Below are 26,661 nucleotides of genomic sequence, written 5' to 3'. Positions count from 1 at the left end.
CCATTCATCTGTTGATGGACATCTATGTTCTTTCCATAGTTTGGCTATTGTGGACATTGCTGCTATAAACATTCGGGTGCACGTGCCCCTTCAGACCACTAATTTTTATCTTTAGGTAAATACCCAGTAGTGCAATTGCTGGGTCATAGGGTAGCTCTGTTTTTCAACTTTGAGGAACCTCCATGCTGTTTTCCAGAGTGGTTGCACCAGCTTGCATTCCCATCAACAGTGTAGGAGGGTTCCCCTTTCTCTGCATCCTCGCCAGCATCTGCCATTTCATGACTTGTTAATTTTAGCCATTCTGACTGGTGTGAGGTGGTATCTCACTGTGGTTTTGATTTGTATTTCTCTGATGCTGAGTGATGTGGAGCACCTTTTCATGTGTCTGTTGGCCATCTGGATGTCTACTTTGTACAAATGTCTGTTCATGTCCTCTTCCCATTTCTTGATTTGATTATTTTGAGAAGTTCTTTATAGATTTTGGATACTGGCCTTTTATCTGATATGTTGTTTGAAAATACCTTCTCCAATTCTGTCAGTTGTCTTTTGGTTTTGTTGACTATTTCCTTTGCTGTGCAAAAGCTTTTGATCTTGATGAAGTCCCAATAGTTCATTTTTGCCCTTGCTTCCCTTGCCTTTGGTGATGTTTCTAGGAAGAAGTTGCTGTGGCTGAGGTCGAAGAGGTTGCTGCCTGTGTTCTTCTCAAGGATTTTGATGGATTCCTTTCTCACATTGAGGTCTTTCATCCATTTTGAGTCTATTTTCATGTGTGATGTAAGGAAATGGTCCAGTTTCATTTTTCTGCATGTGACTGTCCAGTTTTTCCAACCCCTTTTGTTGAAGAGACTGTCTTTTTTCCATTGGACATTCTTTCCTGCTTTGTCGAAGATTAGTTGACCATAGAGTTGAGGGTCTATTTCTGGGCTCTCTATTCTGTTCCATTGATCTATGTGTCTGTTTTTGTGCCAGTATCATACTGTCTTGATGATGCCAGCTTTGTAATAGAACTTGAAGTCTGGAATTGTGATGCCACCAATTTGGCTTTCTTTTTCAACATTCCAGTGGCTATTCGAGGTCTTTTCTGGTTCCATATAAATTTTAGGATTATTTGTTCCATTTCTTTGAAAAAAATGGATGGTATTTTGGAGGGACTGCATTAAATGTGTAGATTGCTTTAGGTAGCATAGACATTTTCACAATATTTGTTCTTCGAATCCATGAGCATGGAACATTTTTCCATTTCTTTGTGTCTTCCTCAATTTCTTTCATGAGTACTTTATCGTTTTCTGAATACAGATTCTTTGCCTCATTGGTTAGGTTTATTCCTAGGTATCTTATGGTTTTGGGTGCAATTGTAAATGGGATTGACTCCTTAATTTCTCTTTCTTCTCTCTTGTTGTTGATATATAGAAATGCAACTGATTTCTGTGCATTGATTTTTATCCTGACACTTTACTGAATTCCTGTACAAGTTCTAGTAGATTTGGAGTGGAGTCTTTTGGGTTTTCCATGTAAAGTATCATATTATCTGCGAAGAGTGATAGTTTGACTCCTTCTTTGCTGATATGGATGCCTTTAATTTCTTTTTGTTGTCTGATTGCTGAGGCTAGGACTTCTAGTACTCTGTTGAATAGCAGTGGTGATAATAGACATCCCTGCCGTGTTCCTGACCTTAGTGGAAGAGCTCTCAGTTTTCCCCCATTGAGGATGATATTTGCTGTGGGTTTTTCATAGATAGCTTAGATGATATTGAGGTATGTACCCTCTATCCCTATGCTGTGAAGAGTTTTGATCAAGAAAGGATGCTGTACTTTGTCAAATGCTTTTTCAGCATCTATTCAGAGTATCATATGGTTCTTGTTCCTTTTATTAATGTATTGTATCATGTTGATTGATTTTTGGATGTTGAACCAATCTTGCAGCACTGGAATAAATCCCACTTGATCGTGGTGAATAATCCTTTTAATGTACTGTTGGATCCTATTGGCTAGTATTTGGGGGAGAATTTTCGCATCTGTGTTCATCAAGGATATTGATATGAATTCTCTTTTATATTGGGTTCTTTGTCTGGTTTTGGGATCAAGGTAATGCTGGCCTCATAAAATGAGTTTGGAAGTTTTCCTTCCATTTCTATTTTTTGGAACAGTTTCAGAAGAATAGGTATTATACATCTTTAGTTTTTGATGCAGTGTTCAGTGATTCATTAGTTATGTATAACCACCCGGTGCACATTCTAAACAGCTTAGATACTTTACACCAAACTGATTTGCTTAGAATTGAATACTTTATGATTATTGCTTTATTCTCCCAACAAGGATTAACAAATTAATCCTTTGTTTATTTATTTTGTTATTGTTAAAAAGTTTCATCGAAGTCACCTTATCATTTTAGCAAGAATATTCTTGGGAAACTCAATTGGAAAAGCAACTATAGTTCTAGACTTTTGTTCAGCTTCATATTTAGGTTGAATTTGGTCTAGGCTGAATAGCACAGTCTCAGTTTCTGCATTGAGGTTGGGTCTCACTATGTAGCAAAGAGCTAATTTATTCAAAACTATGAGTGTCATACTGTGGAGGCTCAAAAGTAAAATAATGTGCTAGCTTTAAAAAGAAATAAATGACAAATGATTATGATTTTCCACAGTTTCTTTGTCATTTGATTTTCAGCCTTAACAACTTTTTCCCTATTTAATTGAGAAAGCTCACAAAGAGAGACAATAATCCTACAAATTAGTGACCTGATACTCAGTCATGAGCTCACTGTTTAATGGAAGAACTCCAGATGGTGATCATTTTCCATTTCAGAAATGTCTTATATTGATGATGCTAAGAAAAACAAAGCCTTTTAACAAGTCAAAGAGAACTTTTAGTTGCAATATATATATATCATTTGAAGTCATTACCATTTGAAAATTCTCAGTGTTACTTTCAGAATTTTTTCATATAAAATAGTATTCATTTCTCTCATTTTTCTATTTTTTTTTTTTTTTTAAATCTGGACTTGGTAATCTACTCAAGTGAAGAATTGGAAGTTTAAGGAAAAGCATCTAGTGCTTTACTGGCCATATAAATTTCTTGTTTAGTTATCCAGGCCCTAAAACGTCATCAGCATTCACAAATGTTTCTTATTTAATAATGTCATGTTGCCAGAAGTCCAAATATCAACACTCAGAGCTCTAATGCAAGTGTGCTTCTTTAATGAATGGTTCATATTAAAAATGTTAGAATGCTTTTCAGATGAAAAACACTTTAAATTCAGCAGATCATTTTTTTCTCAACAGGCAGGAACTCATTAACAGAATACTACTGGTAACAGGCATTTTTCAAAGAAAATAATTTCCCTGATAAATGCAAGCTGCATATCTTATCTTTAGAATAAGTAGGTCTAGTTTTCATTCGTTAAAAAAAAAAATGGACAGGTTGTTTTCAATTTATCTTGTTGTCTTTGTGAACCAACTTCTTCATATGGGGACAAGTGAATATTGAGTGAACAAATCTAATTGGGTCTGAATTTCTACCTTGAGACCCTCCTTATAAACTTGTAATTATCATACTTAGGATATAATTTTCTAATTACTTCCTAATGTCATTTCTCTTAGGAAAGAATTCCTTCTTTTGTAGTTTATTATACTTTGTATAAACTTCTGTCACTTATTTTATTTAAAATGTCCATTCTCGTGCATCCCTCATGTGATTTTAATTTCTTAAGGTCAGCAACTGTGCTGTTTTCAGATGTATTTTCCCCTTCCTGATATAGGATTGGTCACACAGTAGGGTTTTATTTATTGCTGTTTAATAAATACACGAGTAATTTGCCTACCAGTGTACCCACACATAGGACAAAGAATGAATACACGTATGCATAGATGTATTTTTAATATTTCCCCTGATTGAAAAGGTAATACACCTGGTATAAAAATATTTGAGAAGTTATAAAGTTATAAATAAAATAGAAACATGGAATACTGTTTAGAAATAAGCACTATTATAATTTTGTCTATTTCTTTTCTTCTTTCGATGCCTATGGCTATTTCTTTTTTAAATCCATATATTTTAATACGCAACTTGGGGAAATTCTTTTCACTGAATCTTATAAATAGTTCCTTATTTGCATAACCTTTGAAAATATGTTTTTAATGACTGCTCTGTTTTCACTCTTCTAAATGTATCATGGTTTATTCAGCCATCCTTCTATTACTTGAGATTTTTAGGATTTTCAGATTTCTGTTCCAATAACATGAAGAATGTAAATCAGATGAATATCTTTATAAATAAACTTTTGTGCAAAGTTACAGTTATTTTTATAGACTAAATTTCTAGTAGTAAAATATGAAATTGCTGGGTCTAAGAGAATACACACAATAAGGCTTCTTGATACATACTGCAAAATTGGTTTTCAGAAAGGATGCACTACTAACAGCTTCATCTGCGGTGTATGAATTTATGCAGCTCTCCATATCCTAATCATCTTTGAGTGTTAATCAAATTTTAATCAAATTACACCCTTACACACATATATTTGTTTGACAAAAAGTAATTCCAGCTTGTATTTTCTTTGTTTTTCTGAAGGTTGAAATTAGTTATTTGTGTTTATTTTCTTTAAAATACCTAGTAATACTGGGTTTTTACCCTAAAGATACAAATGTAGTGATACAAAGGGGCACATGCACTTGAATGTTCATAGCAGCAATGTCCACAATAGCTAAACTATGAAAAGAGCCCAGATGTCCATTAACAGACGAATGGATAAAGAAGATGTGATATAGATATACAATGGAATACTATTTTTTTATTTTTCAAAAAAAAAATCTTGCCATTTGCAACAACATGGATGAAACTAGAGAGGGTATTATGCTAAGCAAAATAAGTCAATCTAACAAAGACAATTATCATACAATCTCTCTGATATGAGGAATTTGAGAGTTTGGGGGGCAGTCCTGGGTGATAGGGAGGGAAAAAATGAAAAAAGATGGGACTGGGGAGGGAGACAAAGTGTAGGAGACTCAATCTCAGGAAGCAAACTGAGGGTTGCTGGGAGGTGGGAGAGAGGGATAGGATAGCTGGGTTATGGACATCAGGGAGGGTGTGTGCTATGACGAGTGCTGTGAATTGTGTAAGACTGATGATTCACAGACCTGTATCCCTGGGGCAAATAATATATTATATGTTGGTAAAAAAATAAATAAATAAAATAGATTCAGGCTAAAAAAAGAAATACCTAGTAATATCTTTTCTCATTTTTACTGTTGGGTATTAACCTGTTCCTTAATAGTTTGAAAAAGAAAGACATTAACCCTTTGTCATATATGTTACAAAATAGTATTTTTATTTTTCTTTGTTACCTTAGTTTTGTTTTGGATAATTGTTGAAGTGTAGAAGTACTGTAGTTTTATTTAATCAACTTCATTCATTTACAAATATTTATTGACTACTCTGTCATCCCAGGTACTTTTCTAGAGCTGAGGCTATAGGGAAACAGGACTAAGTACCTGCCCTCATATAACTGAAGACATACATTTAAAAAAATTAAATTAGTAAATATATGATATAATTTCAGGTAATGTTATGAAGAAAAGAAAGCCAGAGCAAGGAAATAGTGACAGAGGTAGGAGAGGACAGTGAGAAGATAGTAGGACTATTTTAGAAAGAAGTCCGAGAAGGAAGGCATGTTTGAGATATTTGAGCAAGACCCTAAAACAGTAAAGGAAGAAATAATGTAAATATCTATAGGAAGTGTGTCATCGGCATAGGGAAGGAGATTCTGAGATATTAACAAGCTTAAATGTTTGAGTGACAGTAAGCGTAGTGTGAATCCTTGGAATGACCTGAGAGGATAGTAGTAGGTGGTGATGTCAGAGAAATAGTGATGTTCCAGGTCATTTGGAACCTTGTATATTGTTCACAAGGAGCTTGTATATTACTCTTAAGTAGTATGGGAAGCCATTAGAGGATTTTTAATGAGGGAGCATGTTCTGGCTTATATTTTGAATGATCACTGTTTTGTGGATATAAACTGTAGTGAGGAAGTGTGGACTTAACGAAAGCCAGTTAGATATCTATTGCAATAGTCCAATTGAAATTGATGGTGATTAGGACTAGTGGTAATGGTGGAGGAGATGAGAAGGCTTGGAGTTTGAACGTTTTTGGAAGATGGAGCTAATAGAACTATGGCTTAATTGATGTAGTTCATAAGGGAAAGAGAAATCATGAACAACTCTGAAGATTTTTGGCCTGAACAATAATGTACATGCAATGTCATTTCCTAAGATGAGGAGCCATATGGAAGGACTTCTGGCAACAATGGGTATACGTTTCTGAACCGAGAGTTTGTTTTGAAGTGTTCACATTTGAGAAACTTAGTAGACCCTCAGATGGGCATTAGAGCAGATATTTGGATTCTGGATCTCAGAGAGGTAGGAATTATTAATTTACAGATTATATTTAGAACCATCTAGCCAAATGAAATTACTGTGGAATGAATATAGCTAGAGAAGGGAAGAGAGCCAAGGACTGAACTCTGGGCACTTTAATTTTTAGAGATAATGAAGAGGGCAAGGCACTATTAAGGGAGAATAAGAAATAGCCATTAAAATAGGAAGAAGAATTCAAGTAAAGGTAATGGCAGAGAAGGGACCATTGAATTTGGCAAATCTAGTGGTCACTGACTGACATGATAAGAGAGGTTTTAATACACTGATGCGAACTCAAGGTTGCCTGGAGTAGTTTAAAAGAGAATGGATGATGAGGAAGTGGAGAAAAACGTATAAACTCTTTTGAGGAGTGTTACTTTAATAGGAATAATGATACCTGGAAGAGGAGTTTTTGGTAGCTATCACAGCATATTATATAATGATAAACATGAACCAGGAGTAAAAATTGATGTTGTGGGGGAAAACAAAACAAAACAAAGTTAGTCCCTAAGCTAACTAGATGGAGTAGAATCTCCTGCAAAGTAATGCTTAGAAGCACTTAGGGCTTAGGAGACCATTTTCATAGGTGGAGGCAGAATCTACAGGTACAGATACCAATAGGTTGATAGAGTTGATGGTCCTTAGATCTTTCAGGCTTTTATGTTCTTTTCTAAATGTTTAGAATAACTTCCCAAGAGCAGGGGAAAAATCACCTATGTATTCTGGATGGTAATCTTAACTAAAAACACAAAACAGTTTGTTTCAAAAGTAAAGAAATGCTGAAGGTCAAGCCACAATTCTCGGCCTTAAGAGCCCAGTGCAGATTTGTAAAATATAATTGCAGAAAAGTCCAAGAGATTCACTAATATCTCCCAACTTAAAAAGACAAGGATTAGACATGCACTAACAGGTATTCAGATGTACTCTGTGGGTGCTATAATTAAAACAATGTGGTGCTGACCGAGATGTAGTCAGATCAGTAGAACAGAACAGAATGTACACAGAAGATTTAAATGTGTATAGGAATTGGTATATGATAAAATTGACAGTGAAAGTTGGTGGGGAGGATTCTCTACATAAAAAATGATATAGAACAGTTTGCTGACTACTTAAGAGTGATAGAAATTTTAATCTTTGGTGTATCTTCCATGTTGCTAATTTGTTTTTGTTGAGGCCTATCTGCCAACCATACCTGTGTTCTTTCTTATATCGTAGTACCACCTGCTGGTTATAATGAAACTGTCTTTGTACCTGTTTGTGAGTATCTGTGTGCTTCTGCAGATGTTCCCTCCATTGTTACGACTGGCCGAATTGTTCAGATAGCTGCCTGGACTCGCTTCTCAGCAGTCTTGTTTGTGTTTCACATTGACAAAGACTGGGGGAAAGGGTGCTCTAGGCAACAAATGGCCCTGTGATGTGTGCTTAACTAATCGCTCAAAGCTGACTTTATAAATATCTTTTAGCGGTTTTTATTTACAAGACAAAGAAGATGATGATAGTCTCCTTAAAGCATTGTTGAAAGCAGTAACTGTATAAATGTTTAATGGTATTAAGTACTGCTGTTTCTAGTACTCAGTGATGCTCATTGCTGACTTCACTATTTGTATGCTCAGTTGCACTAAATACATCTATCACTGATCGTGTTGATGTTCTATGCTGAGTGGTGGCCACTTGTGTCTGAGAGCTCCTGTGGCTCAGCAAAATGCCCAGCTATTGAGGGTCCCAGTCTTTGTCTCTAACTTATTACTGACATTATTATTTTTTTATTTTTATCTTATCTGCCTTTGTTCATCCCGATGACAAGAATATAATTTAATGTGTTCACTCTAAAAATTCTATGAATTGTGTTGAATTTAGCAATAGATATTCATTGTTTGATTCATCATTTATTTTACTGAGTATCCAATTTTTTTTTTTTTTTTAAGAATTTGGCACTGGTACATGTCAAATATTTCATTCTTGCTCTCATCAAACATGACTGCAGCTTTCCCCACGGTGGTCATAACTAACTTATTAATTGGAAATTACAGTGGTTCTGTTGAACTTTCCACAACATGTGACACTGTGTATAAGCAAGAGCACAGGTGTGGTTGGCAGACAGGCCTCAATGTAAGGGCTGCTTATTCTGTTGACCAGCTGTGTCTAATTGAATGGAATGATCTTTTTTTTTTTTTTTTTTCACATGTAAAATCTGTTTAATAGTATTTTGGATTGCTATAAAGAATAACCAAGACAAGATATACAAATTGCTGAGCACAAATTTTGGTATATACTAGGCACTTGGTAATATCTTTCCTTTTCATCAGAATAGTATTTGTGCATGCACCGATTACTCGGTCCTTATTTATTCTTATATTACTCTTATTATCATGACCACTCTTTTCCAGGGTCTTCACTGAAGTCTCGTCCTTACATTTTACTGTACCCTCACATTCTTACACTGAACCCTCTTCTCACTCATGTCCTGCTGCTTTGGGGTTCTTGTTTGCTCCTGCAGCTTTAAGTTCTCTTGTATGTTGATAACACCCACATCTTTTTCTATATGTCTTGGGCACCAGAGTATTTATTATGTCTAATAGTTCTTTTCTACTTTGGATACTTAGCAAACAGACTGGAAAAATATATACAAAGTAAAATAAACTCATCGTTTTGTTTTAAGACATGTAGTTCCTAGCTAATAGTCACTTGGTCCCACCCTCTATGTGTGTTCCTGTTCTCTGTGCTGGTGGTTCCCAAGTTTTATTGATATTGTCTTTAAATTGTTTTGGGAATTTAGCTTCTTATCTGCATCCATCAATTCCTTCAGACTAACCTCCTCTTTCTCTACTCTCCATTTTACCCTTAACACTGTCACCAGTCTGTCTTTCCACTTGTAAATATGATTCTATCTTACTTCTTAACATCCTTAGCATGATCCGAAAGAAATGAAAATATATATTCACACAGAGACATGTAGGAAAATTCATAGCAGCTTTATTCACAAGAAGCAACAAATGAGAAGCAAACTAAATAACCATCAATAAAAGAATGGATAAACAATTGTGGTATATCCATACAATGGATTAAAATGGAATACAAAGGAATGAGCTGTGGATACATGTGGATCAATCTCAAAATCATACTGAGTGAAAGAAGTTAGAAACAAAAGGATATATATTGTATCTATATATTTTATCATTACTATATGTGTAACATTTGAGAAAATGCAAACTAATGCGTAATGATACAAAGCAGATTAGTAGTTGCCTGAAGCCAGGAATGAAGGGAGGGTTGGGCTATAAAGAGGCTCAAGGTATCATTTGGGTATAATCAAAATGATTTGTACTTTGATTGTGGTGGTGGTTTCACTGGAATATACATTTGTTAAAACAATGAATTGTGCACTTTAAGTGGATACAGTTTATTGTGTGTAAATTGTGCCTCAGTAAAGTTGCTTTTAAAAATGTGTACAGCGAAGGGCCCTTCATTGCCTTCAGAATGCAGGCCACATTTCTGAACAGTCTGGTCTCACCCCAAATTTTTCTAGCCTTTTTTTCCTTCTGTTTCTTAATGCATGCTTTCCACTGCAGCTACTCCATACTGTTGACCATCCCTTATATGTCAAGCCCCTTCTTTTGTTGCTTAAGTGAATAACTAAAGAACAATGACAATTAGCATTATTGTTGGAGGTTACATGACTGGTTAAGCTTGGCAATATTTGGTGAGCACTGTGGTATAGTTCTCCAGGCTAGAGACTTGGTTTTGATGATGTACCAAGAAGTTATCGTTCTCTCTAGTATACATTAATACAAATCAAAGCTGTTAAAGATTGTGTAAACTGGAACATCAGTTCATTCATTTATAATGTAAGCATTTGTGTTAAAAGGATGAGAGTGCTTGTTTTGATTGATTAGCATAATGTTTCTGGGTTTGAAAATAACGAGGCAACCTAATTTAGAATCTAAACGTTGCTCAGTGGTCATAGAATTGTATCATAGGAAGGTGGTCTGAATGTGACCAGATTTTTGGAGCCCAGATTCTGTGTTAGTTATTTTTTCTAACACATTCATCTTTATTTCCATTATGGCACCAAGTGATTTATATGGCTGTCTTCATGCAGCCTCCGTTTATCTTTGATTCTACTAATCATTTTCTCTGTTTCTTAGTTGACACTTCCACTGCTGTTATTTTGCTATTATTGTTAATTTTTTAACTTTTTTCTCCCAGGAGGTATAGGTCATAGATCAAGGCCTGAGCTTACTAGCTTTATATTTTTTATGGAGTAGATTGACTCTGTTATATCTTTACCTTTTAAAGGTCTATTTTGCCTTTCTTTGAAGTTAGTAGTATGTTCTAAATGATTAAGGATTCAACTAAAGTCTTACTTAGCCTTAGTTGATTCAGAACTCACTATGTTGGAAAAGTTTATTGTAACTGGACTGTAGGGTTGAGTGTTAAGGGTTATATATTAGTCATCGTTCTCTAGAGAAAGAGGGAACTGAGGATATATAAAGATGTACAGAAAGAGATTGATTATGAGAGATTATCATCTGAGTATGGAGGCTACGAAGATCTATGATGTGCCATTTGCAAGCTGGGGACCCCAGAATGCTGGTGGTACAGTTTTAGTCCAAACCCAAAGGCCTAAGAACCAGGGCAGCCAATGGTATAAATTTCAGTGCAAGTTCTAAGGCCCAAGAACCAGAAGTACCAATGTCTGGAGAAAGTGGAGAAAGCTCAAGCAGAGAGTAGATTCATTCTTCCTCTACCTTTTAGTTCTATTCAGGCCTTCTATGGATTGGATGATGCCCACCTCAATGGTTAGGGTTATCTTCTTTACTTAGTTTACCAGTTCAAGTTATAAAAAATCTCCTCAAGTGATAATGAGCATGAAGTTAATGCCCAGAAATGAAAGGGTTTTGTCTGTCAAGTTAGGCCTTTGTCCCATAGTAGTAATAGTAGTGGTGGTGGTGGTGGCAGTATTCAGTAGTAGTAGTAGTAGTAGTAGTAGTAGTAGTAGTAGTAACAGAAGTAGTTACATAAGTAGTAGTAATAATGATGAAAATTATGATAATGACAGAAGAAAATACTGGGTGCTTACTAGGTGCTAGACAGTGTTATTTATCTGGATTATTTTACTCAGTCTTCATAGTAACCCTAGAAAATAGGAACTGTTATTATCCTCACTGTGAATAAGGAAACTGAAACAGGAAAATTATCTAACTTGTTCAAATTCACAGAACTAGTAGGTGTTAGGGTGAATTTTTAGTGGGTAGTAGTAATCCGGTTGTTGAAAAAGTCATTCGTTAGATCTATGTTTAGATTATGATCTCCCAGATGGAGAACTTGACTATCCTATGTCAGCCCTACCTTGCACTGTTGTTATTAACTTCCTTCAGATCAAAAGTAGGCAGATATGAATAGTGGGTTCATAACATTTGATCTCATCATTTATTCTAAGTTATTTTGTACATTTGGCAGCAGCAAAACCACACTGAGTCTTTAGCTTTATCTTTTATCAAGGGAAGAGCCTTTATACAACGTTATACCTTTATACAACTGGATACAGTTGTGTGTATGTAATGGAATATTATATATATGATGGAATATTATTCAGTCGTTAAAAAAGAATGAAATTTTGCCATTTACAACAACATAAATGGACTTAGAGGATATAATTCTGAGTAAAATAAGCCAGTCAGAGAAAGACAAATGCCACATGATTTCACTCATGGAGAATTTAATAAACAAAATAAATGAACAAAAGAGAGAAATAAAAAAGGACAAATCCCAAACAGACTCTTAACTATAGGGAACAAACAGACTTTTAATAAAGGAGAGGTGGCTGAGGGAAGAGATAGATGAAATAAGTGAATGTAAAGGGTTAAGAGTGCACTTACCTTGATGAGTATGGATCTGATGGATAGAAGTGTCAAATCACTATATCGTACACTTGAAACTAATATTACACTGTATGTTAACTATACTGGAATTAGAATCTTTTAAAATTAATAAAAAAAAGATTCTTACATTAAAAAAAGGTAATTTGGATTTAGGCCTAGTTTGGAAGAATAGTCCAAATTCAGTTTGATATATAATTCTAGAGCTAATTAGTTAGGTATTACCAAATAGAAAATAAAAGAGATGGAAATAGTAAATAATTCCAGAGGAAAAATGTAGACTATGAAGAATTAAATAATAATTATTTAGGGTGGTGAGCATTAAATGAGAATCATAGAATGATAGTACATTTTAAATGGATAATAAATGCCAATTTTATTTTAACAATGTCTTGCCTTAACATTAACTTGAAGTTAAAAGAGAAAACTTGCCAGTGGCTCTGGTCTTTATTTTCTTGATGTACAGAGAAATACATACAAACACACACACATACAATATTCAGTACTTGACATTTTCTTATGGCAGAACTTATAAACAACTATATGGTTAGGAATATAACTGATCTTTATCTTTTGAGACACTGTTCACTACTCTGATCTGTGTATTTATTCAGGAACACTATGCCTTGACCTTTTCTAATGAATACAATGACTTTTATGAAAAGAAAATGATTAGGAAGTGAAGAGAAAGGTTATAAGCAAATGCTCTCACAGATTTGCTAAACTAGGGAAGTAAAGGAAATAGCTTTTTTCCTGTCATCCTTATCTAATAGAATCATTTTATTTTGGGGATGTTGGGGCAGATCTTTCTTTATCATTTTGGAGGGGAAACTTTAAATTGGCTTTATCTCCAAAGATATGAGAGATTACTGTTGTGCATTTAGTTGTTTACTTATTATGACATCCTATTAGGACACACTCCATTATTTCAGTATGTCTTGAAGTATTACATATGTTTTTATGTGAGACACTATTGCTTTTCTTTGTAGATTTCCAAGTATGGAAAGGGTATTAATAATGAAGTCATCTCTCTCAAGTAGTTTCTTCTGTACTGTATATACTGGGATGGATTTTCTTTTATGCCTATTCAGAGAATTTCTGTTCAGTTTGTTATTAGTAATTACCCCCTAGTCACTTTCTTCCTATCTGTTTTCGAGATAACAGTTCCCTAGTGTATACCTGTATTGTATATTATTCTTCCCTAAGTATACTATCTTATACTTCCTTACATTAAATCTCATCTTAGACCTGTCCTTCTAAATCTCCAAGTTCTCTGTATCCATATATGTACTTGATTGATCTCCTCTTCTTTATTTTTTTATCTGCCCTAGCTTTATATCATTGCAGACTTGATCATATTTGAATTTACATCTCCATCATTAATGAGCACTCTGGGTAGACTAGTTCTCTTTCCTATGAGACTCTGCTGGATGTAGTGCTGGGTGTTCTCAGTTGTAACTCTGTTGATGATAATTCATTGTTTCCTTCTCATCATGGAATTTTTTTATCCATTGTGCTATACTGTTATTCAGGTAATCACTCTTCCATCTCTGCTTCCTGGATGCTCCTATTAATCACCTTTCATGAGATACAAATAAAAAATCATTGTGTCTCCTTTTGTACTTAACCCACTGCTTATTTTTCTTTTAAAGTTACTCAGTCTGAGAAAATATTGTCCTTAAATAGAAATTTCTCAAAAATTTCAACTGAACATCATTGAATCTTTAAAAATATGTTAAGTGAGAAAACATTTGAAAGTACCATCTAAGTCTGCCCAGTCTACAGAAAGTAGTCTCTAGTTATTTGGATTTTAAGTAAAAAGAATGATTATTTTTCCCACAGCTGAGAGTATGACTTAAATCTATGTATGTAGTTTTTCTGAATGTGGATTGCATTTTCATAAATTATTCTGCTTCAAGATGGTTTTCTAGATGATACACAGTATTTTAATAATTTTCAGAGCAAGATGCATAGCCACACTTTATTTATTTTTAAAGCTATATTTTTTTCTTTTATTTTCAGGAAAAAGAAGAAGTAGAGGGGATATCAGTAGGTGCTATACTTTCTGACTATCAGCGTGTTCGAGTAGAAAATGTGTAAGAGAACAATTATTTTTCCTATATTTTATTTTATTTTTAAAAACTTGTCCTATATTTTAAAATTACATGTATTTTAAGAATGGGAATAAATTAAAAATATAATTGTATCCAAATAATAAGTAAAATGTATATTCTACATGCTTCATGGACATAATAACTACCTATGTTATCTAAATAACAAAAGTTGTACTTTTACTTTTTTTCCTATCCTAATATCACACTTGGAGAAAACTCCAACTCCCTTACCGTAAGGAAAAATAAATTACTTATAATAAAAAATCAAGGCAAAGATTTTTAAAGTCAAAAGTATTGTTTCAGTTTCCTTATTTGAATCAGTATGCCTTTTTAATCCCTTTTAACTCATCAATCATTGTTAATAAAAATCAGCTAGTAAAATGATTGCATTTTTAAATTTGTTAAATTTGTTAAATTTTAAATTTGTTAAAATGTATTTATTTATTTTAGAGAAAGAGAAAAGGGGAGAGGCTAGGGAGAGAGAAAGCCAAGAGGGCTCCTCACTGAGCATGGAGCCTGATGCAGGGTTCAATCTGAGGACTCTGAGATCAGACCTCAGCTGAAACGAAGAGTCAGGTGCTTAACCTAAAACATCATCCAGACACACCAGGAATGCAGTGGTATTTTAAAGAGGAAAATAAAAAAGCTTATTAAGGAATCTTTCCTTCTTTGGTCTTTAGAATTCAACTCTTGGCCAGAAATATTCATGTGCTTAAAATACTTATATAACAAAGCATTCAGCTTTCAAAGACTTTTTAGATTATTGCTCTCTTCATCTTTCTCACCTCTCAAAGGATGTAGCAATGGTAAAACATTGTATCTCCAGATACCAAAATAATCAATTCTATTCATCTATTCAAAAACCATAAAGTATAATGATAATATTGGTTATTTAATGTTGGCTTATAAAACATCATCTGAATTTATTTTTCATTTTTAGTTTATTTGGGTAAATAAAATACTGAATAGAAACTTTATATATGATTATATTAGCAAAAAGGAAAATAGGGACTTCAGTATTAATCTTCAGTACAGCTTGACCTAGAAATAAGTAATTTTGCCATTCAGAGTGATAAATAGAAATCAGATAAAGTTTGTATTTATGTAATAGTTTTATATTCTTGACAAAGACACATTCATATTGACTATCACATAAAAAACTTATGTATTAAAAAACATATATTAATTGGCTTGAAAACTTTTTTTTTAATTGTATTTATTTTATCCCTTAATTCTGCAGTGAATTTAAGGCAGTCAAAAATCCAGAATTTTTAGGGCTGTCTGGCTGTCTGAATCAGAAGAACATGCTTCTCTTGATCTCTCAGGGTTATGAGTTTGTGACCCTTGTTGGGTGTAGAGATTACTAAAAAATAAATAAATAAAAGTAAAACTTTTTTTAAAAATCCAATTTTTTAAAAATAAAAGAAAGAAGTATAGGACAAAGTATAATTAAATGAAGAGGAATATGATGCTCTCAAATTTGGGGGATATCAGTATCTCTGGAAAAGGGAGAGTGGAGGTGGAAGTTGGGGGAGGTCATATGTGTAGTTTGAAAAAGATTTCCTTACATTCTGCTCGCCTACATTTGAGAACGACTGATCTACAGATGGAGATGGATTGCATATCCCTTAAACCATATGTTAGAAATACTATTTTCATCAAGTTTTAGGTCGTATTCTCTGAGAATTATTTAGTTTACAAATCTGTGTTTTTTAATAAGTTCAAGCCCACATGGTTTAATGGGTAGCCAAACTATAGATGGGGCTGACATTTATTTATGAAAGTTAAAAGCCAAATGAAAATGTGCTTCTGATTAGGAAGCTGCCTTATATCTGTATGGGAGAAGGGTCCAGAACATACCCATAGACAGAGGCAAGATTTTTCTTAAAACAGTCTCAGGTGCACTTTAACACATGATTAAAGTACTCAGATTTTATAGAGTAAATCATATCTCCACTAATTTTATCCTTGAAAATTCTGAAGCGTTGTTACTGGGAATCCCTTGGTTTATAGACTCAGTTTTGAATTAGCCTGTCTTCAGTTTGTAGTTTGTATTGCATCAGTGTATTTTCAAGATATAAAATATTTAATAAATATCACAAGCTCAAATGCAATAGTGACTTACAGAGGAAGTGTATTTGAGCCATGATACTTTGAACTGTTAAAGAATTTAAATAAGCAAAAAAGCTTGACTTAAGTCTGGAAATAGTCAAAAGATTATGGCTATCAAAGCAAAAACCAAGAATTTTACAATAAAGATAGAAAGAGAATAAGGTTTTTTCAATTTAAAAAATCTTAGCTAAAAAGGTAGAGAGATCGTTTTGATTGGTAGGTGTTAAGTGCTGGTGGGAGGACGGCTAAAATTATAATGCCTTTGTTACATGAGGACTTTCAGTTTTATTATTTTTGTATTTATTATCTGCCTCAACATTGATTTAGATACTCTGGGACATTTTACAAAGGGTAAGTATGTAAAAACAGTCTGCAGTAGGAAGGTTTTGGTGTCTTTGAAAGTCAGGGTATAGATACCTGGAAAAAGAAGAATGATGTTTTTTTTGGGGGGGAGAGGAGAGGAGAAGGGAATTGAGGGAAATTGGAAGAGGAGGTGAACCATGAGAGACTATGGACTCTGAAAAACAACCTGAGGGTTTTGAAGGGGCGGGGGGTGGGAGGTTGGAGGAACCAGGTGGTGGGTATTAGAGAGGGCACGGATTGCATGGAGCACTGGGTATGGTGCAAAAACAATGAATACTGTTACGCTGAAAAGAAATAAAAAATTAAAAAAATATATTTTATTTATTTATTTGACAGACAGAGATCACAAGTAGGCAGAGAGGTGGGGGGGAAGGGGGGCGTGAGAAGCAGGCTCCCCGCTGAGCAGAGAGCCCCATGCTGATGCAAGGCTCCATCCCAGAATCCTGACCTGAGCCAAATGCAGAAGCTTTAACTCACTGATACACCCAAGCGCCCCAAAGAGTAATATTTTTAAGGCCATGTATGAGTAAATGACCAAATATGTGGTATGTTTATTAAGTATTGGGGTTTGCTGAAAGATTCTTGTGGGCTTGGATAGTCCAGCAGGGCAAACTTACAGATGCTGAGTTTTAGAGCGATGTTTTTTTTTATTTGAAATCTGATCTCAGCCACTTACTCTGACCTGGGCAAGTCACTTGGCTTTAACTGCCATTTATTGAAAATCTATTTTATCCAGGCATTGTACTCTTTTCTTTATTTTTACTTCTTTTAATCAGTTATAGTCCTCTTGGGAAAGTGACATTTAAGCTAAGGCATAAAGCAAGTGAAGAAGATAGGAAACATGGCTAGTGTATTAGACAAGAGTGAGGAGGCCAGAGGTGGTGGGTTGGAGTGAAGGGAAAGTAGTAGGAGATGGAGCTATGTGCTAACCAGAGTGAGATCCATGTAGGTCTCTTGCAAGGACTTTTATAAGGAGTGATGGGAAGAGTTTGAGATGAGGAATCCCATGATTCATTTTTATGTCTTAAAAGGATTATACTGGCTGCTCCATTGAAAACTGATTTTGAACGGGCAAAGATAGAAGCAAGGAAAGAAGTTAGAGGGATACAGACATCAAAGATAATGGTGGCTCAGACGTGGGTGTTAGCAGTGTATTGGTGAGGAATGATCATGTTGTGTGTTATGGTAGATTGGGTGAGAAATGTGAAAGAAAAGAAAAAGAGGAGTAAAGGATGGCTTTACTTCCTAATTTCTTAATCTTCTCAAGAACTTTGAAAGGAGATATTTTTGTTCCTATTTATGAACTAAGAAACTAAGACATAGAGTTTAGTTAACCTGTCAAAGTCCTGTAGCTAGTGAGTGCCAGAGGAGATTTCAAATCCAGATTTGTCTTGACTCCAAAACCATATATATTCTCTCTATTGTACCATAATGTAAAATATGTAATACAATGCTCAGTATATTGTACTTTTTGTCCTTATTATTATTTTTCATTCAAAGTCAAATTCTTTTTAAAAAATGTCAAGGTTAGTAGAGAAAAATAGTTCATGTAACCATAGGTATTGTAAATTTAATCAATATATGATTGTTTTATTAGGATAAGTTGATTTGCCTGTTTTACATATGCTTCACAATTTTGATACCTAAGGAAGTTCTAAGAACAAGAATAATCATCCATCGGCATTTGGAAGCTTTTTAGCATAGATTTCTAAACTTAGAGTCTTACTAAAATTAATATTTCTAATCTGCCTGGAGATTTCATTTTTATCTGTTTATGCATAGCCTATGGAAATTAAATATGTTTATGTTGTATATATAAACTTCATTATGCAAAACATGTTTTTTAAAGCATTTTAAAATGCTAAAATCCTTGAGAGAAGCATTATGTTTAGAATCAAAGTAATTGCTCTGGATCCAAGTATAGAACATCAAGATATCATCTGATTTTTTTCTTTTTATTTTATAGGTGTAAAAGGCTTAATCTCCAGCCTTTAGCTTACCTTTGGCAGAGAAACCAGGAAGATTTGCTCCGAGAGATGATATCGTCTAACATTCAAGCAATCATCATTAAAGTAGCAGCTTTGGGTAAGTAGCCAGACGTTAAAGGGAGTTATCTGTTACCACACAGATAATCTGTGTTCACTAATAAACAGTTACAACAGAAAAAGGAGAATAATTTAGAATGTAAAAATGTGGAGTCACAACTGAACAAATTGACTAGGGGGAAGTTTCAAATGCGCTTTTGACCATTTACTAAAGTGATTACAAGTGAGCCTCATCATTTTCTTTTTTAAATGTATAACTGCCTCTAAAATTGTTATTGTATTTTGGTCCTTTGATTAAAGTTCTTTTTATAGGATTCAGAACACAGGTTCATAGGAAATGGGATAAGAAGGTTGGTTTCTTTCTTTCTTTTTTCTTTTTTTGAAATTTCTTAAAATCTGTATTTGGCACACACAACATGTCATATTTTTCATATTTTTTAAACATTTTGAATATGCTAAAATAGAATGATTGGCTTTGTGGTGTCAGAAATAAGCAGAGTAGTGGGTTTTTGTAGGGGATGGTAAGAAAATTATATTTGCGAGAATGTCATTTGATCAGTTAGCATGGATACAACAGGCAGGTGGTAATGTGATTCAAATATGGATATTATATACGAACACACTTAATTTGTTATTTTGAATTTTTATAATTATATTCACTTTCAAGAAACCGTAGGGTTTGAGCTCAATACATTTATTTCACGAACCTATTACAGTAAATGCCCTGGAGCCTCAGGTTTCTCAAAGCCTAAATCATGTACCTCATTTGCAAGTTTACATTGCTGATCTCTGAAATAGCAAGGTCTCAAGCTGTGGAAGATTTTAAAGACAAATTCACATTTTAAACAACATTAAAAGAAAGATCCCATAATATTTCTCCTTGGTAAACATGAAGCTACTCTGTCCTTGTTGAAGGTGAAACATTCTCTGTAGTGGAAAGTGTTATATAGAGAACCTGAAGTTAATCTCCTCAGCTGTTAACAAGAGAAAGATCGAGGTGGGGTATTCTCATTTTTGAGAAAAGTTTGCTCAGCAACACTTATGATTGAAGTTCTCACTATAGATATATTTGTCCTCTGAGTTTCTATATAAATCTATACAGATTATGTTCTCTTGCTTTCTCTTTGTCTGTTGCTCTCTCTTTTGGATTGCCTAACATTGCCTACTTTGTAATGAAGTTCATGTGACACCTCATGGGACAGTACACATTCTGTCACTTTTACTAGAATGGAGTGGAGAATGGAATGGATTAGAACCCAGAGAACTTACCTCATTAGAAAGAGCCGTATGATATAACCTCTGTGACACCTTTATTATAGTGCAACTGATACTGTATGGTTCTTTTTTTCATTTGTCTATGTGGATATGTGTGTCTCTCTATGGAGGGGTTAGAGATGGTGTTTAACTGTACTAAACTTTTAGATAAAGTATAAAACTGAGCTAATTTGTCTTTAGCATTCCAATGACAAAAGTATAGATCTGATTTTAACATTTATAGTACATAGTTTCTATTGATTACCTAAAGGTGTGAAATGGTAAAAGTCATTCTTGAGAACACTGTTAAGGAATGGTTTATTATTGAGTGGGGCATTATTTCTAAGAATGTGAAAACATAAATGATGTGAAATAGGTTTCCAAGCTTTCTTCCTTGCCTATTTAAAATTTTCAGAAAGGTTTTTAATCAAAAAGTGGGACAATAGGACCTTTCTGTCAGGAGAGGAATTCAGCAAAATTTTGTGGCCCATTAGATTATAGGAGTGGTCTTAGAAAAGCGTCAGTTCTACATGGCTGAATAAAAATGTATTTTGATAATTGTGTCACATTACCTTGGTCTCTTGTAGGCATCAGTGAACTCATGAAATCTGCACATTAAATCTTCTGTTTTAAGAAGTTTCTGGGTTTTAGAATTATTTAAAGAACCTTGTATACATTATATTTAAGAACAATCCTGATTTTTAGAAATACTTTTTTAAATTGTATACTACATGAAAATTGTATGAGTAATTACATGAAAACTACATGAAAATTCTTGCCAGATAATCTTAAAATTTTCTAGATAAAGTTTCCATGTGTTTCTGTTCTCTCATTTCTCTCCAGCTACTCCCTTTCCCAGAGATATGTACCAGAAGTAATAACTGATCATCTTTCTAGATCACATTTTTCTTTTGCTATATGTATTGTGTATGAGTAGAAATGCTATGATTGTTTTATGGGATTTTTTTAAAATAAATATTACATAAACTGTATCATACTCTGTATTGGTTGACACCTTGACTTTTTTACTCAACTGTATGTCTTAGGGATTGTTGTCCATGTCATTAAAATTAGATTTACCTTAATTGAGTCCTCAAACAGTTAGTGCCTTGGTGGTCTTGAGTCTTAGTCCAAAGGCTGCTATGAACCTGATCTAATAAATAAATCAAAATCCTAAGCTATTTTTTCTGTTTTTTTAAAATTCCAGAGTAGATAGCATACAATGGTGGTTTCAGGTGTACAATATAGTCAGTCAACTGTTCTCTACTTAGTACCCATCAAGATAAGTGTACTTTTTTTTATGTTCATATATGTGCATATAGCATATTATTAGTTTTTGATGTTGTGTTCAGTGATTGAGGGGACTTTTAATCCCCTTCACCTATTTGTCCTATCCCCTACCCTCACCCTCTCCTCTCTGATAATCATCAGTTTGTCCTCTATAGTTAGGAGTCTTTTTTTTTCCTTTGTTCATTTGTTTTGTTTCTTAAATTCTATATGAAAAATCATAAGGTCCTTGTCTTTCTCTGACTGATGTATTTTGCTTACAATTATACCCTCTAAGCCCATCCATGTTGTTGCAACTTTCTTTCTTCTGGCTGAGTACAACACACACACACACACACACACACACACACACACACACTTCATCTACAGATGGACACTTGGTCTCCTTCCATGATTTCATTATTGTAAACAATGCTGCAATAAGCAAGGGGTACATATATCTTTTCGAATGAGTGTTTTCATATTCTTTGGGTAAATACCCAGTAGTGCAATTACTGGATCATATGGTCATTCTACAAAATCCTAAACTACTTAAAGGAATACTATGAAAATCTAATACATAGTAATGTAAAATTCCAATGCCTTGGATTTAAATTGCCAGGCATGCAAAGAAGCAAAAACATTTGATTGATACTGAGAAAATCAACCAGAATAGATCAGATTTGGAACTAGCTTACAATGAAGTTAAAACAGCTCTTATATATGCTTAGTATGCTCAAAAAAAGTCAAATTATGATTATGACAAGGAAAATACAAAATATTAAAAGACCTAAATATAACTTCAAAAATGCATTATCTGAAATGAACAGTGCATGGCAATTAGATATTGGAGAAAAGATGAGTAAACCTGAAGATAAATAAAACTGTCAAAAATGAAGCATAGAGGGAAAAAGAAGGGACTAAAAATAATTAAGACAACATTAGCAAACTGTTAGACTGTATCAGGCAGCCTAACAAGTGGTAGAGCCTCAGGAGAGGGAATGAGGAGAATATTTTGAAGAAATAATGACCAAAAGATTCTCCCAGTTTGAGAAAAACTGTAAATTTACAGATCCAAAATTTCAGTCACCCCAAACAGAAGAAATGTGAAGAAAATCACAAAGCACATCATAATTGAATTGCTGAAAACCAGTGGTAAAGAAAGAATCCTAAGGCAGCCAGTGTGAAAGATTAATTTTAGGGGCGCCTGGGTGGCTCAGTGGGTTAAAGCCTCTGCCCTCGGCTCAGGTCATGATCTCAGGGTCCTGGGATCAAGCCCCGAATCAGGCTCTCTGCTCAGTAGGGAGCCTGCTTCCCCCCCCTTCTCTCTGTCTGCCTCTCTGCCTGCTTGTGATCTCTGTGAAATAAATAAATAAAATCTTAAAAAAAAAAAAAAGAAAGAAAGATTGATTTTATGCAGAAAGCAAAGATAAAAATGTCAGCGGACTTTGCTTCAGAAACTATGCAAACTGGAAATGATAAGACATCTTTAAAGTGATGGAAAATCAATAAAAATTACCAAGAATTTTATGCTCAGTAAAAATAAATTTCAAAATGAAGATCAGATGAAGACACTTTCAGATGTGCAAAAGTTGAGAGACTTCATCACCCACAGATCTGCACTATGTACCAAAGGAAAGTATTATCAGTGCACTAAACACAATATTAATACCGTAAGTTTGACAGTGCATGTTCTTAAAGACTCTTAGGTTGTGTCATAGCTTCATCCATGTAGACAAATTAAGGCCTGTCTGTAAACGGAGGGGCATGTGTCTGTGATTATCTGTTGAATTCTATAGTGTCAGCCTGGGAATGAGTCCAAGGAGATGCGTTAACAAGGCTGCTGTTTTTACTGGCCCTCTGGATTTATAATGCATCTACTGAACCAGAAAGACCAATCACAGGGGAAAGGATATGGGTCAAACAGGTAATAAATGGAAATGGAGGGAATAATAGGAAATAGAAAGGTGCCTATAAGTGAATTACAATTCCATGGAGGGGTGAAATCATGTGACTTCACATGACCTCATGTGAGGTTGAAATAGGACCTCCAAGCTAGAGAATTTTAGATATCCTTCTCAGATCTGATGCTGACTACTTAACTAATGTCAAGAGAAACTCGGACCTATTTTTGCAAAGAAGGGAAATTGCTGATGTACAAGCTGTATCTAAAGATTCCACCTGGATAATTTGCAGCAACTAAATGACAGAGTGCCACTTGATGACTCATTGCAGGGGTAGTTTATTACAGTTACCACTCAGTTACTGGTTTAAGGGCAATAGTTACCATTCTGGTCATGTTTCTGCTGACTTGATAATTACTGATGAATTATATAGTGGGAGATTCTGAACAGTGGAGCTTTTGCTCTGTTTGTGGGCATAAATCAAAACAGTATGTTGCTAAGACATCTACCTAGGTATAATGGAAAACAGATTTCTACTGCCTGCCATAGCTTGGTCTAGTCCTTTGAATACAAAATATATCAGTGAAAGTGGAATTTATTATTAATAAATATTAATATTTAATAACAAATAAATATTATTAATATTAGGAGATAAATTTGGAGGAGATACAGTGAATCAATATTACTGATAAATCCTTTGTGAAGTTACATAAAATACATTTATAGAAAACCTATGACACCCAGGTAGAGCTGTATTTGGTATAATATACCAATTGATGACCTCATTGGACTTCATTAGTTATTTTTGTGTGAAAACCATTTTCCTAACCTCAGAGATATTACTAATATACTATGGTAATAACCCATGTTGTAACTTGATTGCTCTTCCCTCTGTGCCACATGTTCTGTAGGGATTTGGGGTACTGCATTAGACCAAAATCATGATCCTGAAGTTCATCGTCATGAAGAGGACTTGCTAGTCCAAATAGAGACACTAGAGGGAGCTCTCTTCCAGGAGACTGGCTGCATCTAGACCTGGGCCTGGAGGGACAACAAAGCTTTAAATGACTGGACTAATAAGAGTATTTTACTTTAATGGAACATCGTGTCAGTGCAGGGAGAGGGCTCGTGGCCTTGCCCAGGAAAGACTATTTAATATTCTAATCATTATGGCAGTTGATGTTTTTAAAGATCAATGATCAGGAGTATCAGAAGCCAAGCGAAGGATTCCAACTGTGGGAATACTGCAGCTAGTCTTGGTTATGGTGAACATTACTGGACAGTGTGGCTTTTCTGCTTGTTTTCTAACGACCTAGGGTACCAGAGATATAAAGGGGATTGTCTTTCCCACAGTACATGGGTTGGGATCAGACAGATAACAGAACGACACTGTGTTGTTTTGAAGAGAGCATCTTGCATAATGACATCTGGAATCCAATGACTGTTAAAGCCTGTACTGGGATTTTTGGGGTATAGTTATATTCTCAAACCAGATGGAATTAAGAATTTATTGAAGGGTATGCTTTGGTCAACACCCCAGTCTCTGTGAATGTGACTGTGCATGAGAGGAGTTGTTTTTGTTGGGTGAGAAATGGAGAATGTTACTATGATGCTAATTGACCTCACATGCTAATCTGGGCCACAGTACTGTAACAGGGAAGGACCTGGAAAGCTATTCTTGGGGTCCTGGACCTCTCCCTGATTTGCTGTGCTTTTTCATTACTTCTGTTCTTTAAATACGTCTGCACAGTTAGGGTTTTCTGAGCAAATTTAACAGAAACTTGGGACCTAGGCTAAAAGACAGGCATTGAAATATAATGTATGACTGAAGAGTGAGAACTGCAGAGGTATTTACTTCTCTGGAGGTATATGTTTGCATTTCAAGGATGCCAGAATGAGGCCAAGATCTTGGAGACATCAAGGTTATAAAACTGAAGACACTAATTTATTCCTCCCTGTGGGTTTTTTGTTTTGTTTTGTTTTTTGTTTTTTGTTTTTTTTTTACATTCTAAGGTATGAAGACACAAGTCTTTTCCTTTACATATTCAAAGAAACTCAGAAGGGGAGGGGAAACAATTGTTTCCTTTTTCCTAAATAAACATGCAAATTTATTTTGGGGGGATTCCTTACCTTCTGTAGAGCAATTTCTTGAAAGATTACATCTCATTCTCATCACCTTGCTCCTGAGATAAGAGCTGGGGCAGAGAAGAGCCAGAATGGTATTATCTACTTACTATATGTAAGTAGTAATAATAATCTGTTCTGCTCCAGGGAACTCATGTTTGCATTCAGGATATTAATAAATATTGATATTAAAAATTTAGCAATATATGAAACAATCTCAGAATAACAGTGCTGCTATTGCTACCACCAATATGATCATTGAGAATAGCTAAAAAGAACTCTTTACATTTGTTTTTCTGAATTTCCCCTACCATTTTGAGTTCTAAATCTATTTGGCCTGAGCATAAATCTATTATATACTGTACACTATTTTTTAACAGTAATCCACACATTTAAAGTGTACAATTCAGTGTTTTCTAGTATATTCTCATGATATGCCATTATCACCATAATCAACAAAAAGAAACTTGTATGCACTTAGCAATTATTTCCCATTTTTCCCCAACCTTCCCCTCACATCTCTTTATAGATTTGCATGTTCTGTACCTTCATACATTTGCATTTGTCTATTTCATGTGAATGGAATCCTATAATATGTGGTCTTTTGTAACTGGATTCTTTCACTTGGAATAATGTTTTCAAGATTCATCTATATTACATCATGAATCAGTATTTAATTTGTTTTTATTGCCATGTAATGTTTTGTGATGAATTGTCTTTTATATGTATTGCTGTATTCAATTTGCTATTACTCTGTTAAGGAATTTTGCATATATGTTCCTAAGAGGGATTGACCTAGAATTCTTTTCCTAGTAATGACAGATGTGGATAATAAGCATACATTGGTTTCATAAAGCTTTGTAGTTGTTTCTTCTTTTTTATTATCTGAAAGTTTTTCTGTAAGACTGGTTATTAATGCTTTCTTCAGTGTTTTGAAGTACTTATTGCTTAAGCCATCTGGGCACGGAGCTATCTTTTAGGGAAGTTTTCTATTAGAAATCCAGTTTGTTAGATTGACTATTTAGATTTTCCATTTCTTATTTCAGTTTGATAAATTTGTTTTTCCCAGAATTTTTCCATTTGTTCTAAGTTGTGAAAATAGTAGGTATAGTCTTCTCATTGTGCTATCATCTGTAGGATCAGTAGTGATGTCATCTTTTTCATTCCAGTTGGTAATTTGTTCTTTTCCTT

At 34.4% G+C, this 26,661-nt stretch overlaps 1 protein-coding gene across 1 annotated transcript in view; it reads left to right on the top strand.

The window, feature by feature from the left end:
• DPH6 (diphthamine biosynthesis 6) overlaps positions 1 to 26,661 on the top strand; it is a 175,049-nt gene that overhangs the window by 88,869 nt on the left and 59,519 nt on the right. Inside the window, exons 4-5 of the mRNA XM_059371166.1 lie at positions 14,311 to 14,384; positions 18,844 to 18,962. Coding sequence (XP_059227149.1) covers positions 14,311 to 14,384; positions 18,844 to 18,962 — 193 coding nt within the window. The remainder of the gene's footprint in view (positions 1 to 14,310; positions 14,385 to 18,843; positions 18,963 to 26,661) is intronic.

Source organism: Mustela nigripes, chromosome 13 (assembly GCF_022355385.1).
Source record: "Mustela nigripes isolate SB6536 chromosome 13, MUSNIG.SB6536, whole genome shotgun sequence".
Lineage (NCBI taxonomy): Eukaryota > Metazoa > Chordata > Mammalia > Carnivora > Mustelidae > Mustela > Mustela nigripes.
This window is presented reverse-complemented; position numbering and strand designations above follow the sequence as displayed.